This window comes from Apus apus, chromosome 10 (assembly GCF_020740795.1).
Source record: "Apus apus isolate bApuApu2 chromosome 10, bApuApu2.pri.cur, whole genome shotgun sequence".
Classification (NCBI taxonomy): Eukaryota; Metazoa; Chordata; class Aves; order Apodiformes; family Apodidae; genus Apus; species Apus apus.
In genome coordinates this window covers 11103502-11116240 of record NC_067291.1, presented here as the reverse complement: position 1 = coordinate 11116240, position 12739 = coordinate 11103502, and the positions used below count along the sequence as shown (strand labels likewise).

General features: G+C 40.9%; 1 protein-coding gene across 4 annotated transcripts; it reads right to left on the bottom strand.

Annotated features, from left to right (window-relative positions):
- Positions 1-4485: 4485 nt before the first annotated feature.
- On the bottom strand, positions 4486-12585 carry LOC127388496 (CDC42 small effector protein 2-B-like). 4 transcript variants are annotated; one of them, XM_051628042.1, is made up of 6 exons: positions 11894-12585; positions 10696-10982; positions 9722-10272; positions 8029-8206; positions 7513-7614; positions 4486-7026 (listed from the first exon to the last, which is right to left on the bottom strand). In XM_051628042.1, exons 4-6 carry the CDS (start codon positions 8080-8082, stop codon positions 6952-6954), a joined length of 231 nt encoding a protein of 76 aa, XP_051484002.1. In that variant the 5' UTR covers positions 8083-8206; positions 9722-10272; positions 10696-10982; positions 11894-12585; the 3' UTR covers positions 4486-6951. The 4 variants fall into 4 exon arrangements, with proteins under 4 accessions (XP_051484002.1, XP_051483999.1, XP_051484001.1 ...); XM_051628039.1 differs by lacking the exon at positions 10696-10982 and having other exon boundaries at positions 9722-10276; XM_051628041.1 differs by lacking the exon at positions 10696-10982.
- Positions 12586-12739: the final 154 nt, after the last annotated feature.

Below are 12739 nucleotides of genomic sequence, written 5' to 3'. Positions count from 1 at the left end.
CTGAATGTACATATATTTCTGAAAAATTTAGTGGGTGGTAGAGTAAGAGGGGGAAATAAAGCAGGTGACAAGAAAAATAAGTGACTTAACTAAATAAAATGTTAACCCATCCTTTAAACTGTCTCTTTCAGTACTTCATATTTTCACAGCTTTTTAGCTGGAGCCTGGAACAAATTGGCAAGATAACACAATGAAACCTCATGATGAAAGTGACACAGGAAACATGGTTTGTGAAACCTGCCATCTCTGCGAGATACACACACAGGGCAAAGATAAGAACATTTACAACAGCCTGATGGGACCTCTATCTCCTGGCAAGAAAATGATCCAGAACATAGAAAGACTGGTATTTTAGGATTATTTATTAATAGGAAGATGTCTAGCAACTTTTCCCCATGTACTAAGAGCCTTATCTGAATACCAGTAAATGTCAACCTGTGCAAGCAAGAGATACCCTAGTTCACTGGGTATAATGCAGCAGAGAGAATAACCAATTCAAATGCATTTTCAAAGGTGATGGTTAAAGTGGTTGAAATAAACTAGTGAAAGCCTTCCTTATACACACTTGTGCAGCAAGGCCACATTTGCATGCCTTAATGAAGGACTGTAAACTTTACTTTTGAATTATATTTTCAAGCTTGTATCACACCCTCAAAGGTATTGAGTTGGGTGTTAGTATTTCCTGGTGGTAGAGACCACAAGGTAAACATGGGTAACTGCTTTAAAAGGTGTATTACTTTCACCATTAATATGCTGCTTCAGCACATGCTGAGACTGGACTTGCAAACTTGCATGTATTAGATTAATTCTTAAAAAAATATCAATTTCTGTCCAAAGTAAGTGCCATTGTTTTGTCTGATCTAGGACCCCTTAATTTCAGACAGCTCACTGTGAAAAGACTAATGACTGGTTATCAGTAGTGTCTTCATAAACCTTTAGACTCAGCTCAGGAAAATTATGTTAAATGTACGTGTCTTTCTTATGTACCAGCAAGATCAGATGCATGTAAATACACTATTATTAAAAAATAATAATAATCTTGTAACCAAACACTTTTTCTAGTTTAAACATTCTAAAAGAATGGATTATTTCCTTCCATGTTACTTAAGATGAAGGTCTAAATATATACATATATATTAAGAATATATATTAAAACAGTAAAAGACATAATTCAACATTTTTTCCGCCCCTAAATTAGGGTGGGCCCTTAATAATAATAAACTTGATTTTATTCTCTTTGGATTCAAATATGGGAGGAAACTTAAAATTTGTTATAAAGAGAATATCCTTCCTATTTGCATTGTTACAATAACAAAAAAAAAAAAAAATAGAGAGGTTCACTTTATAAAGTAGTTTCAGTACAGCTTTATGGCTTTGATTTAATGAGTAATTTACTGTAGAGTTCTCAACAGACACCTCAAAGTTGTTGTTCTAGTCCATCTGTTACTACTCTCTTCTAAAACAGATTAAAACTAGGTTAAGAGAAACTTCCTCCTATTTGAACTACATTTTTAGGTAACAGTTGAGGATTCTGGATGCATGGAATCAGGATGCAGGAGCAATGACATCCTGGAGGTGTTCAGCTGCCCTGCTGCACCGCCCGCCGAGCCGGCGGGGCTGGGCTGTGGCGATGCCCAGGCCAACACACACCATGCCAGGGGTGCCTTGCAACACCACACTCTCCCTGAAAGGGCACAGTTTTTTATTACCTATAAATTCCCAGGTAAAGACAGCAGCTCAGTATCAGGCACCTCAAGTTGTGAGCTTTTCTGGCACAAGAACACATACTAGTAATTTCCCTGCCACTGTTTTCTTTCATAGAATCACAGAATCCTCGTGGTTGGAAAATACCTCCAAGATCAAAGAGTCCAACCATGCCCAGGAGAGCATGTCCTGAAGTGCCACATCTTCCTGTTTCCTTTCACTAAATCGTATGGGGAGAAAAGGTAATATGGAAATCTGATATAGCCATGGTGACCTCCTGGTATCTCAGCCTGCAGAGTCCAAGAGAACATCACTCAAACCTCCTCAGGCACAAGGAAGTCTTCATGACCTTTCAGCTCCAACCCATCCATACTCTCCCAACACCTGGATCAGATGGAACTAGTTAATTTCCCTTTAGTTTTGGCAGCATGGTGGAGCAAAGGCAGACTCTTTTAACACTGCTATTTTGTATTAACTCTCAGTTTTTCTTGTTCTCTGTTCCATGGGTGCAGGAGGCCTCAGCATTTAGAACATCTATAACCTCCCATTCATCACAGACAAAAAAAAATCCCTCTCATTTTCAAAACATGTACGTGGCATCAGCCTGCAACTGCTGAAACCCAAGCTAGCTTTCTGAGTGGCTCCATACTTTCTGAAAACAGCTTTGTAAGCCACTGCAGGAAGAGGATACTACCATTCATTAGAGTTACACTGGCAATCTGTGTCTCAAAGTCCCAGCTTAGTCATACATTTAAGTGCCCAGTTTCCTCAATATACCAATTATACACACATTACAAGTACTTTCCAATTGATATCAACAAAGCTGTGCATTGCAGATGATAAATATTAACATGCACATGTTCTGCTCCCTGCTCTTTCCTCATAAACACATACCACATTGCCTCTCCATGGCTTCATGACCTGCCTGGCCTGTATATCTCATTTTTCTGTAGCTCCCAATCAACCCCTTAGCCTCTCAGACCACCTTCCCTGGAGTATGAAGAATTAAGCAATAACAAGACCTCATGTTTTCATGTAGCAAAGCACAAAACTGGCTCAGAGCTGCTCTACAGCTCAAGCTTTGTTGAGGAAAAAACTGTCCAACAGGCCAGTTCCTAGACAGGACCTATTCTGTAGAGGATGAGAAACCTTTTACGTATGCACTGTAACCACATGAATATCAACAGGAAAACTTCTGCAGTAAGTAACCTGGGCCTGTGTGCCATCCCTGTGTGTGAAGAAAGGGCAGTTTGTCTGCAGAAGCACAAGCACCAACCACTTAAAACATCTCCTTAGGCACACAGTACTTCAGCTGTAGAGGTCAGCATCTACAATTTTGAATTTCAAGAATTAACTGCTACTTTGGGTCTGAACTCTGTTGATCCAGCCCCTGCATTAAGACAGAAAGGTACACAGTAAGAGTGCTACTACAATTGCAAGCAGATAAAAATGCAATTATCCACTTTTTTTAAAGAAAGAAGAAAGATTAATTCAAAGCAGACTTTTGTTTTGTTTTTAAATCATTTTATTTATCATTAGTCTTTTTTTTCTGCCCTGAAGCCAATCTGCAATCTAATGAATCAGATATTTTTTTTTTAATTTCAGGACTCCCCACCTTTGACATTAACCCTTACTGTATGATTCACTCATTTTACAGATCCTAGAATTGAAAGGAACCAATCTTTTTGACACCACTGTAACACAGCACAGCTTTCTTCTGTAGTTCATCTTATCTAGCTCCACAGTGATTATGAAAGACAGACAAAATCATTCTTATCTTCAGCTGTTGAGTTTTTATGACATCATCACAGTACTGATAGCATAGTAAGTCCAAACACAATCAAGAGCAGCCACATGATCATCTTCCCTGATAGATTTGTGGGTGTTTTTTTCCTGTTACTATATTTAGTAGCATATAGAGAATTTCAGAAACTTATATCCATGGAATTTAGCATCGACAAATTGTGCTGCTTCTTCCTTGCACAGTAAGAGTATTTATTAATCTCTTAAACATTTTTTGTCTATCCAGAGTGAAAGCTACAGAAGCTCCAGATAGCCCAATACAGCAAGGCCATACAAAGCAATAGCACTGCCTGCCTGGGTTGCAAATTATCACCTATGGGCTAACTCAGAACACAGCATGACATCCCATAGTTGTTGTAAAGCTGCTCTGCAGCAGGTAAAAAGGCATACTAGGTTGTGAAAAAGCCAAATACCTTTTCTATAGATTGTCTGCAGGTTTATGCAACATTATGGGATAGTCAGTAAAGCCCAACAGGAACACCAAGGGATAAAACAGTATTTAAAATAACAGTTACTCCACCCTGACTTTTCTTTTTTAAAGTAAGCAAACAGGCACAGTATTGAGACTCTGCTCAACTACATACTTCACCCTGCTCCACTTGCAAGTTATTTCACTTCCAACTACAGAAAGAAACCATCCAGTGCCATCAAGTCAGAGCAGCAATGTTTCATTGCCACACTGTGGTGTTGTTAAGTCTTCACAGCCCACAATGCAGGTGAAAAAGTTTGATCCTTTGGTCTTATTTGCTGTATTTTATTCCAGTCAAGCTCAAAAATCAACCAACAAGCCAAAAAAACCCACAATGGAGTACTAGCTTGCACAGAGCAGACAGAAAAGGCTTGATGTAAAATTGTGCTCTCTAGTGGAGAAATTTGTTTTGTGCAATAGAAGTTGAAGCCATGCTGATCCACCCACTCAACCAGTAAGTTTTCAGTGCAGAAAAAAATATCAGGATTTTCCACAATATGAAAAGAGTGTAAGTGAATAGTTCAGCAGATTTATTATAATTGAGATAAGCTTACACTGATACATCACAGATTACAGCTAGATAAGGTGTCTAAATATACAACAAAAAATACCTAAGTCCTCATATATGCTTTTATTTCTTTAGATTTTAAAAGTAATGGCACTCTTAAAGCAATATAAAAAAAATTTCCTTTTAATCATGTGAGACTCTAATATGGTCCTATATAACACAATATAGTCTGATGAGAATAGGTTAGTTTTACACCAGGTAGTGCTATTTGGTTTAGATAATGAAAAAATAGGATTTTTCTATACATAAGGGTCTGCTGATTTATTTTTAGAGACAATAACTGACATGATCACCAATTCCTTTCTCTCTAGTTAACCATACACCACTAATCTTAAACATACTGAATGGGTCTTCAGGAAATAGTAACTCCCTGTTCAATTTGTTTTCTTACACTGTTAACAAAATGCAACTAATTTTCTTCTTGACAGCTTCCCTAACATTTTTTTCTGGGCAGATATGGACCAATGAATGCATGAAATAAATTTAATAATCAATTTAATAGAATCTGTTCTTTAAACAAATTGGCCACTTGTACTTCCTCAATAGTATACAGGACTTAGCTTCTTTGAATGCTGGATCTTAACCAGGCTGTTGGAATAAATCTGAAGTTAGAAGACCAAAAAAATTGAATACTTAAAAAAGATAGATGCACAGCTAACTCATGCTAATTTTAAAATATATTAAAATTTGGCGAGCATTCTAATTCAAGAATAAGAATCTACCAAGAAATGGATATTAGATTTCTCTTATGTGGTTGCAGAATGTTATGATCAGCTGTTAACTGGTAGAGAAAATAACATTCTGTCTTCCTCTTTGGCCCCTAAAGATGAAATAAGGGTTGGGGGGAGGTTTTTTTTTTAAATGCACACAGAAACACAGAGCTACCTTTCATGCTTTAAGTATCCTCTGAAAAGGCAGCTTAACAACTCAGCAAAGTGAACAGTCTAGATTTAAGAAGTATCACAAGCCACAAACAGAATCATTCAAATTAAAATATTTGCCAGCTAGATATTTTTTAAATGCAAAAAAAAATCGTAACTGATCTTATGCTGCGAGCAAGGAGAGAGTTCCATTGACTTCCAACATAACTGGTGCTGATATGGCAGGGATTTAAATGCTTGTATCTAGTTAACCCCATGACAGCAAACAGATTCCTGTTTCTGCACTGGTAGTCATTCAGAATTTTGAGCTGGGGAACAGCTGTCAGTGACTGGGTGAAAGAAAAACCTAGCTCTACTTCAGCAGCTCTGTCCTATCACTTAATAAAAAGATGAGTAAGAACTAAGTAATAAACTGTAGTTTGGGTATAGCTAAATATTTATGGCTATTTATTTAAATGTTTATGAAGTGCTGGAACTCTACAGGAGAATATTAAATGGAAACAGTGTCCTGCAAGTTTTCATAAGATTCTTCACATTTCTGTCCTTCATATGGCTGTATCACTCAAGTAATACATTTTCTTTAAACCATATGCAAGAAAAAATTCAGTTGATCTAAGAAAACTAGTCTTAAAATTAAGGAGCCAGAAAGACGAGTGAGATAAGCCTTGAAGTCTTATGTAGTTACTGTTACAGATAGGTAACAGAGTGACCTAAATATGTTTAGTTTGAAATTCAATAGCAGTCATGCAAAATTAACACACTATTGTGAGCATATTGTAGCACACTTGAAGTGAACTGGTATATATTGTTAGATCTGCTGTAGTCAGTCACACTAATGCACGTGTGGAAGGGAGGCAGCCCAGTTACTGAGAGAAGTGTCTGCTTTTCAAAGCCTCATTTGCAGATCCTCCAGGTTTAGCTACGAAAGCATTATCAGAGCAAGGCAGAAGTTTTGCTGGATTTTGCAGACTCAGCTAACTATGTACATGAGATTTTGTTCACCAATAAGAGACATTAAAAAAATACTAAAGTACAGCTCAGCAGAATTATGCATTAGGTTGTAAGCCAACTAAAAAATAGGTTCAAAGTTCTACAATAGGCTACAAGATCCTACTTAGTAATTCAGTTTAGCCCATGTAAGAAGTGCAAACATGTGGTATCTTCCAATGAAATCAACCTCGGCATTTCCTGAGAAGAAAAAGAGACCAAATCCCCAGGCAATTCATAATGACTTCCTATATCATGCTACATCCACACCCTGCTTTGTGAGATTTTTGGGACACAGCTAGGAAGTCATGCAGAGTGACAAATTACAGTTGCTACTACAACACTATCAGGACAAACCACTTTAGGAATAATTTACAAAACCTGCTTCAGAAGCTACTGTGCTAAGAACACTAAAGCTTGCACTGACCTATTTATAATTCAAGTACTATTTTCCATGATAAAGAAGTTTTAGAGAAAATGAACACACAGTCCAGGGGGTCCTCATAAGACAGAGCAGATTTCAGCCTTCTCTCAGTTTTCTAGATCTCCACAGTTGCAGAAGTGCCATTTGTGTAGCCACCTTTAGATTTCATGTGGTCCTGAATCGATACAGCCTAGAAAAAAGGTTTATTACAACATACATCCTGTAAAGTGAGGTTGAAAGAACAATTATTCAAAGCATCAATTTGAAGAGGCAGGCGAGCCATATGTTTACAGTGTTATAGGGAGAAATAACAACTGAATCCTAGACTGTTAAATACTCTTTTAACTCAGTGCACGAGATGTGTCTTGCTGTCCAAAATCCACTTATTTTTACATCCCTTGCCCTGGCACAGCTTTTACTTAAGTGTGATGTGTTATCTGGACCTAGTATGAAGTGAATCCTTATCTAAAAGGTTCTTATTAAATGTAAAGATACTTTCACATCCACAGGATCTTATGTTTACAAACTAAAGGACAGTTGTGTTCCTATGCTATTCTATTGATGAAAAATAAAAAAAGTCAGATTTTTTTCGCTCTTACAATTATCTAGTACTTAGCTACCTGCTCTACAGGCTACTGAGTGGAGATTTCTGCTTATCCAAGAGGTAGAAACTTACTGATGAAAAGTCACTGCTCATCTCCCCTGCCCCAACATGTGCAGTGTGTACAAAGTTCATTGGTTCTCCAATCATATCCCGGTCCAGTCTCCGACGCCTCTTCTGTAAGAAAGAAGGTATCTTAGGGTCTCTCTTCAGAAAACATGAGCAGCTTTCAGAGGGAAATAAGCAGCTGAGTTTAAAAAAAAAAACAAAAAAAAGCTAGTAGTCTCCCTTAAGGACAATCCATTAAAGCTGGGCTGAAGTTTCAGACTGTTTGCACTGAGTCACTTGTATTACTGTTAACTGAATTTAAGAAAAAACTGTTGCAAAGTCAGGGCCTGAGAAATGCCAACAGTCATTTGGCCAATGCTTCTGGCAAAGCACACATAGTTTAAACATAATTCAACAGGTCCATTTTTAGTTTCTGCATTACTTAACCCAAAACAATTAGAACAACATGAAAAAGTGTTCTCCACATAACTGAAAGACAAAATTTCAAGTCTGATACGGGATGGCAGTTGTGCATCCACCTACCGTCTGGGGCTGTTCACCATTGCACCAATTAAAACAAACCAGGAATTCAGTCATTATCTTTTCCAGTAGGTAATAAGGTCTTGTTAAGTGTAATTATTTCTCTGGGAGTTAAAGGAGCACGAGGACCAAGATGCAGTTCCTGAAGTCAGTTTAGGAAGGAATCGCTTGTGCAGATTCACTGGTAAAGAGTACAGAAAGCATGTGAGAAGCACACCTGCAAAGGGATTGTTTTTTAAGGTTATACTAAAACATACCAAAGTCTTGTAACAGTTATTGAGCAACAGACATTCCAGAGGACTAAACCAAGACTCTTAAACATACCTGGACAGACGAATAGCATCAATTTAAGGTCAGGATCTTGATGTCAGAAATCAGGGTTAAAAACTCTGCACATTTACTCCCAGACAGACCGTAGGGTAAGTTCTGGTTTCTTTCCAGAAATGTCATAAAAGCAATGCTAGAATTAAGTCTGGGTGCATTGGCAGAGCTGGCCAGTGCTCATCAACTACTCAGTATTTTGGGGAAAAAAAAAAAGGAAAGAAAAGAAAAAAAGCTTTGAAGCAGAACAGATTGAATGCTTAACATCTACAACCAGGTTCAAAAGAAAGTTTCCTTCTTCCATCTGATACAGTTCCCTTCCTAGACACAGAAAAGCTCCCAGTAGAGAGTATTCTGCAACTCCAAAAAGCCCATAAAAGAGAAAAAGAGCTTGTATATCAGAAACAGAAACCATTCAGACAGAACCCAGAGCTTCCCAGAATGTATAAAACTATTATAAACGCAGCACCCCTGAACTGGAGACACCACTAGGTAACTCACTGACTTGAAATGCTCTGAAGCTGTGACAAAGAAACAACTTTTTAGTGGTTACTGACTTTTTAAAATTAAGTATCTTCCTTCAAACCACACCCAGGGCTACAGAGTAGCCTTTCATATCTACTTTTCCATACCCCAGATCATTTAAACAAGATTATAACATGATTATTTATGAAGAAGGTGTTTTTTTGAAGCTTACAGCCTAAGAGAAATTACAGCTTCATCAATTCAGTCTTTCTCAACCCCCACTGGAGTCTTCACAACCAAACAGCACAAGCTTCCCCCTTCACAAACGTTTTTTTTAATGTAGTCCCATAATCACATATTTAACACGTATTTCTTTCACATTTGTGGTTTTCTTATATTTCATCATTTCTTACACTTTTAGCAGTTTTAGTTTCTGCCATTTATCTTTCAAAGCATTCACTATGTTAGCCTCAGCTTTAGGTATGATTACAGAACGTGTCATGTATTATTCCATTTAATCCTGGGTGGTTTTAATACAACTCACCATCTGGCTCAATAATTTTTCACCTCACCCTTGCACAACAGTCTTTATCACCACTGATGCCTTGTTCGGGTGCAGCAAAGAAGGGACACAACCATAAGAACACACAGAAGCTGCAGCTTTCGCCTACACTTCATGTTAGTTGCATATCTTTGGGCTTTATTTAATATTAAAGAGACCGTATCAAAGCTAAGATTTTCTTAAAAATCATGAAGTGTGTCACTGTATGTATTTTGAAAATACGTCACTGAATATTTTGAAAGGAGGCGGACTGAGAGAAGCATCAAATTAGAGGAACATCCCCATTCCAGAATAACGGTTGAACACCCACTCTCTTCCCACCATACCCCCCAGCATCTGGCCATCTACCTCCGTGGGGCTTCGTGCATTCCTGGGTGTTTCCTGCTGCTCCCACGGGGCCCTGACAGGATGGTACGTCCTCATTCAAGCACTGGCACGCAGCCAGCTCCTGTCTTGGCAACTCCAGCACATTTACAGCTCATATTCCTGGGTTGTAATTGATCCTGATGGCAAAGCAAGAATGCTTCCCAGCAATCCCAGTCCCTGCGATGGATCCTTCACCCTGGGAAGTGCTGCAGAAGGTTGTGGTGCTTCTCACACTTACCTACAGGTGTCTGAAAAGCAGAACGGAAACCAAAAATAGCGCCCTAGTTTGGCGTCAGATCTGTGCAGCCGCGCGGCGTTCCCAGCTCTCCATACAGCCTGTGGCTCACTTCCACCCCTGCGGCAGCTCTGCAGGTGTCCTCTGGCACACAGCAGCGCTGGACATCTTCCTGTTGTGTTTTACAGCAGACCTCTTCTTTTCCTTTGCATGAGTCAGAGTATCATCCTCCAGGACAGGGATGTCTGCAGCGGGGCATGGGACACCTCCTTCCTCCCAGAGACTCAAGGTTTCCACACTAACTGGAAGAATTTTAAAAACATCTTAGATGTGTTCAGGCTCACCCAAGACGAGTAAAAGCCAATAAGAATCCCCAAAACCGAGCAGAAAACAACATTTTGTCACTGTTGGCACAAAGACCAGAATTGGACAATATCCTGTTGTTCTTTCTCTCTATTTTTCACCATAGCAGCAGCCTCATGGAGCAGAGGGAGACAAAGGGCCAGGGCAATGGCTATCACAGCTGTCCCCTGTGATGGGCAGGATGCACAGCCCTCCTGCAGTTGCAGCCTTAAAGTGCCCGAGAGCTTTATTGAATGCTTAGATATATTTACATAACGTAACATCTGATTTTTTTCTATCACTGCCACGTTTTTAAAGGTATTAAAAGTATTATTTTATTTACAAGGTATCAGTTCTACAGGGGGTGCAAAATGCTCACCTGAATCAATCCACAAGAATTCTCCCTTTCCATAGACATGTGAGGTGCACTGTAATCTTGGATCAATTATATCCACCATTCTGTTTCTTCACAATTGACATTGAGACTCAAGGGCTGACCATGACAAATCCTGGACTCTGAGCCCTCAGTGAAATCAGCATAAAGCTACCACATATTGTCACACATCTGACACAGGCGACCATCACCCTGCCCTGACCAAGGTATTCCATTGTGTCAACTTCTGAGTCCAGTTATTGTAATTTTCATTCCAGCCCTGTCGTGCTGAACTGAGGTGGGAGAAGCATATTTCAGCCTAATTGCCTTTCTAAAAATCGCTTTGCTTCTAATTTGTTCATGACCTTACTTTGCTCATTTGCTATTTACATCACATTAAAACCCTGAAACAGTTCAACGTTTACATGTATGAATGGCAAGGTGTGGTGGAAAACAGTGGACCTTGTATTTCTAGATCAAAAACTAGTGTGGAGCCCCAAACTTGAAGAGTGCATCTTGCTTGGTGAAAGATGAAAAGTAAAAAAAAACCACAAAACAACCAACAAAGACTAAGACTTTGGAAGAACCTTGGAGCCAAATAGCTGAAATCCTGCTGCAGAGTGATCTAAACTGCCTGGGGAAAGCATCCTGTGTGAGATGTACCCCTCAAACTACATAAAAACAGTTGGATTATACAGTGGCCTTCTCTCATCCTGAAGCTTCACAGAAAGCAGAGAATGGTTGTGCTGGCATTATTAATCTAAGGAATTTCAGTGTAGTCTGAGGAGATTCGAAAATTCCCTGTTGAAAAAGTAAGTAGGCACACAGATTTTAAAAGAAATAACAAAAAACCCAGATCCTCTATTGCAAAACAGAACCAAGATTAAACATAAAATGAAAAAAAATGCATTTTTAACTAACTGCTCATCCCTTTCAAAGAAGAGAGACCAAACGATGTGTTGTTTGGAAGGTAAAAATAATCGCACAAGAAATCTACTGAGATTTGCCTGGAGTCTTATCAGAAGAAAAATCAGTAAAGCTCTCAAGATGAGCAGCTGAATGGTTGGTAACACACCACACTAGCTTGCAAATTATGGAATTTAATGTTACTAAGAATAAATTCGTATTAATGCAGGGGAAAAAAAAAAAAAAAAAAGGAAAAAGGTTGTGACTCTAAATGTATGTCTTCATAAAAGGGAAACACCTTGACAAGAAGAGGTGCAGTCCCTCAGGCGCTGCAGTCTCCAGTCCCGCCGTTTCCTGCAGAGCCCCAGCACGGGCAGACAAGGGACAAATGCAACTGCCGAAGAAACGGGAGCTCCTCGGGCGACCGGAGCAGGGAACCGCCCTTCTGCGGAGACCTGCGGGTTAAGGAGACAAACCCTCCGCACTAAGTTTCCCAGTCGAATGTCTATATTCCTGTCAAAACCTTCCAATTCCACGGCCCAAGGACAGACCTAGACCGTGACCTTGCCGGCAGCCGCTGGCTGAGCCCGGCGCGTTCCCGCGGGCAGCGCGGGGGTCACCGCGGCAGAGCGACCCGCCTCCCGCAGCTCCTCGCAGCCCCGCAGCTCGGCCGCGCCGCTCGCGCCACCGCCCCGCCGTGCCCCCCGGGCAGCCGCAGCTCCTCGCTACCCAGCACCGGGCCTGGATCCGGAGCGGGGCGCCAAGAGCCCCCTGAGGCCTCGCGGGTGGGGAATCCGCGGCCAACAAGTGTCTCAGCGCGCTAAGAGCACGTCCCGGGGGGCGGTTTCTGCCGCCAGCGCCGGGGTAACGGTTCCCGGGCACGAACGAGGCAGCAGAACCGACACCTGCTGCGTCCTCAGGGCGCGGGGCTCGGCCTCACGCCCCCCTGGGCGCCCCTCGCGGGTGCGGGTGCGGTGCTGTGCGGGTGCGGTGCTGGTGCCGCCCGCGGGTCTGAGCCCGCCAGGCCTGAGGGGAACGCGCGGGCGCAGCGCGGCCGCCAGGGCCCTTGGCGCACCGCCCGCCCCCCGCGCAGCGACCAATGAGCGGCCGCGCTGCCACCCTATCGGGCGCGAGCGAGCGCGCT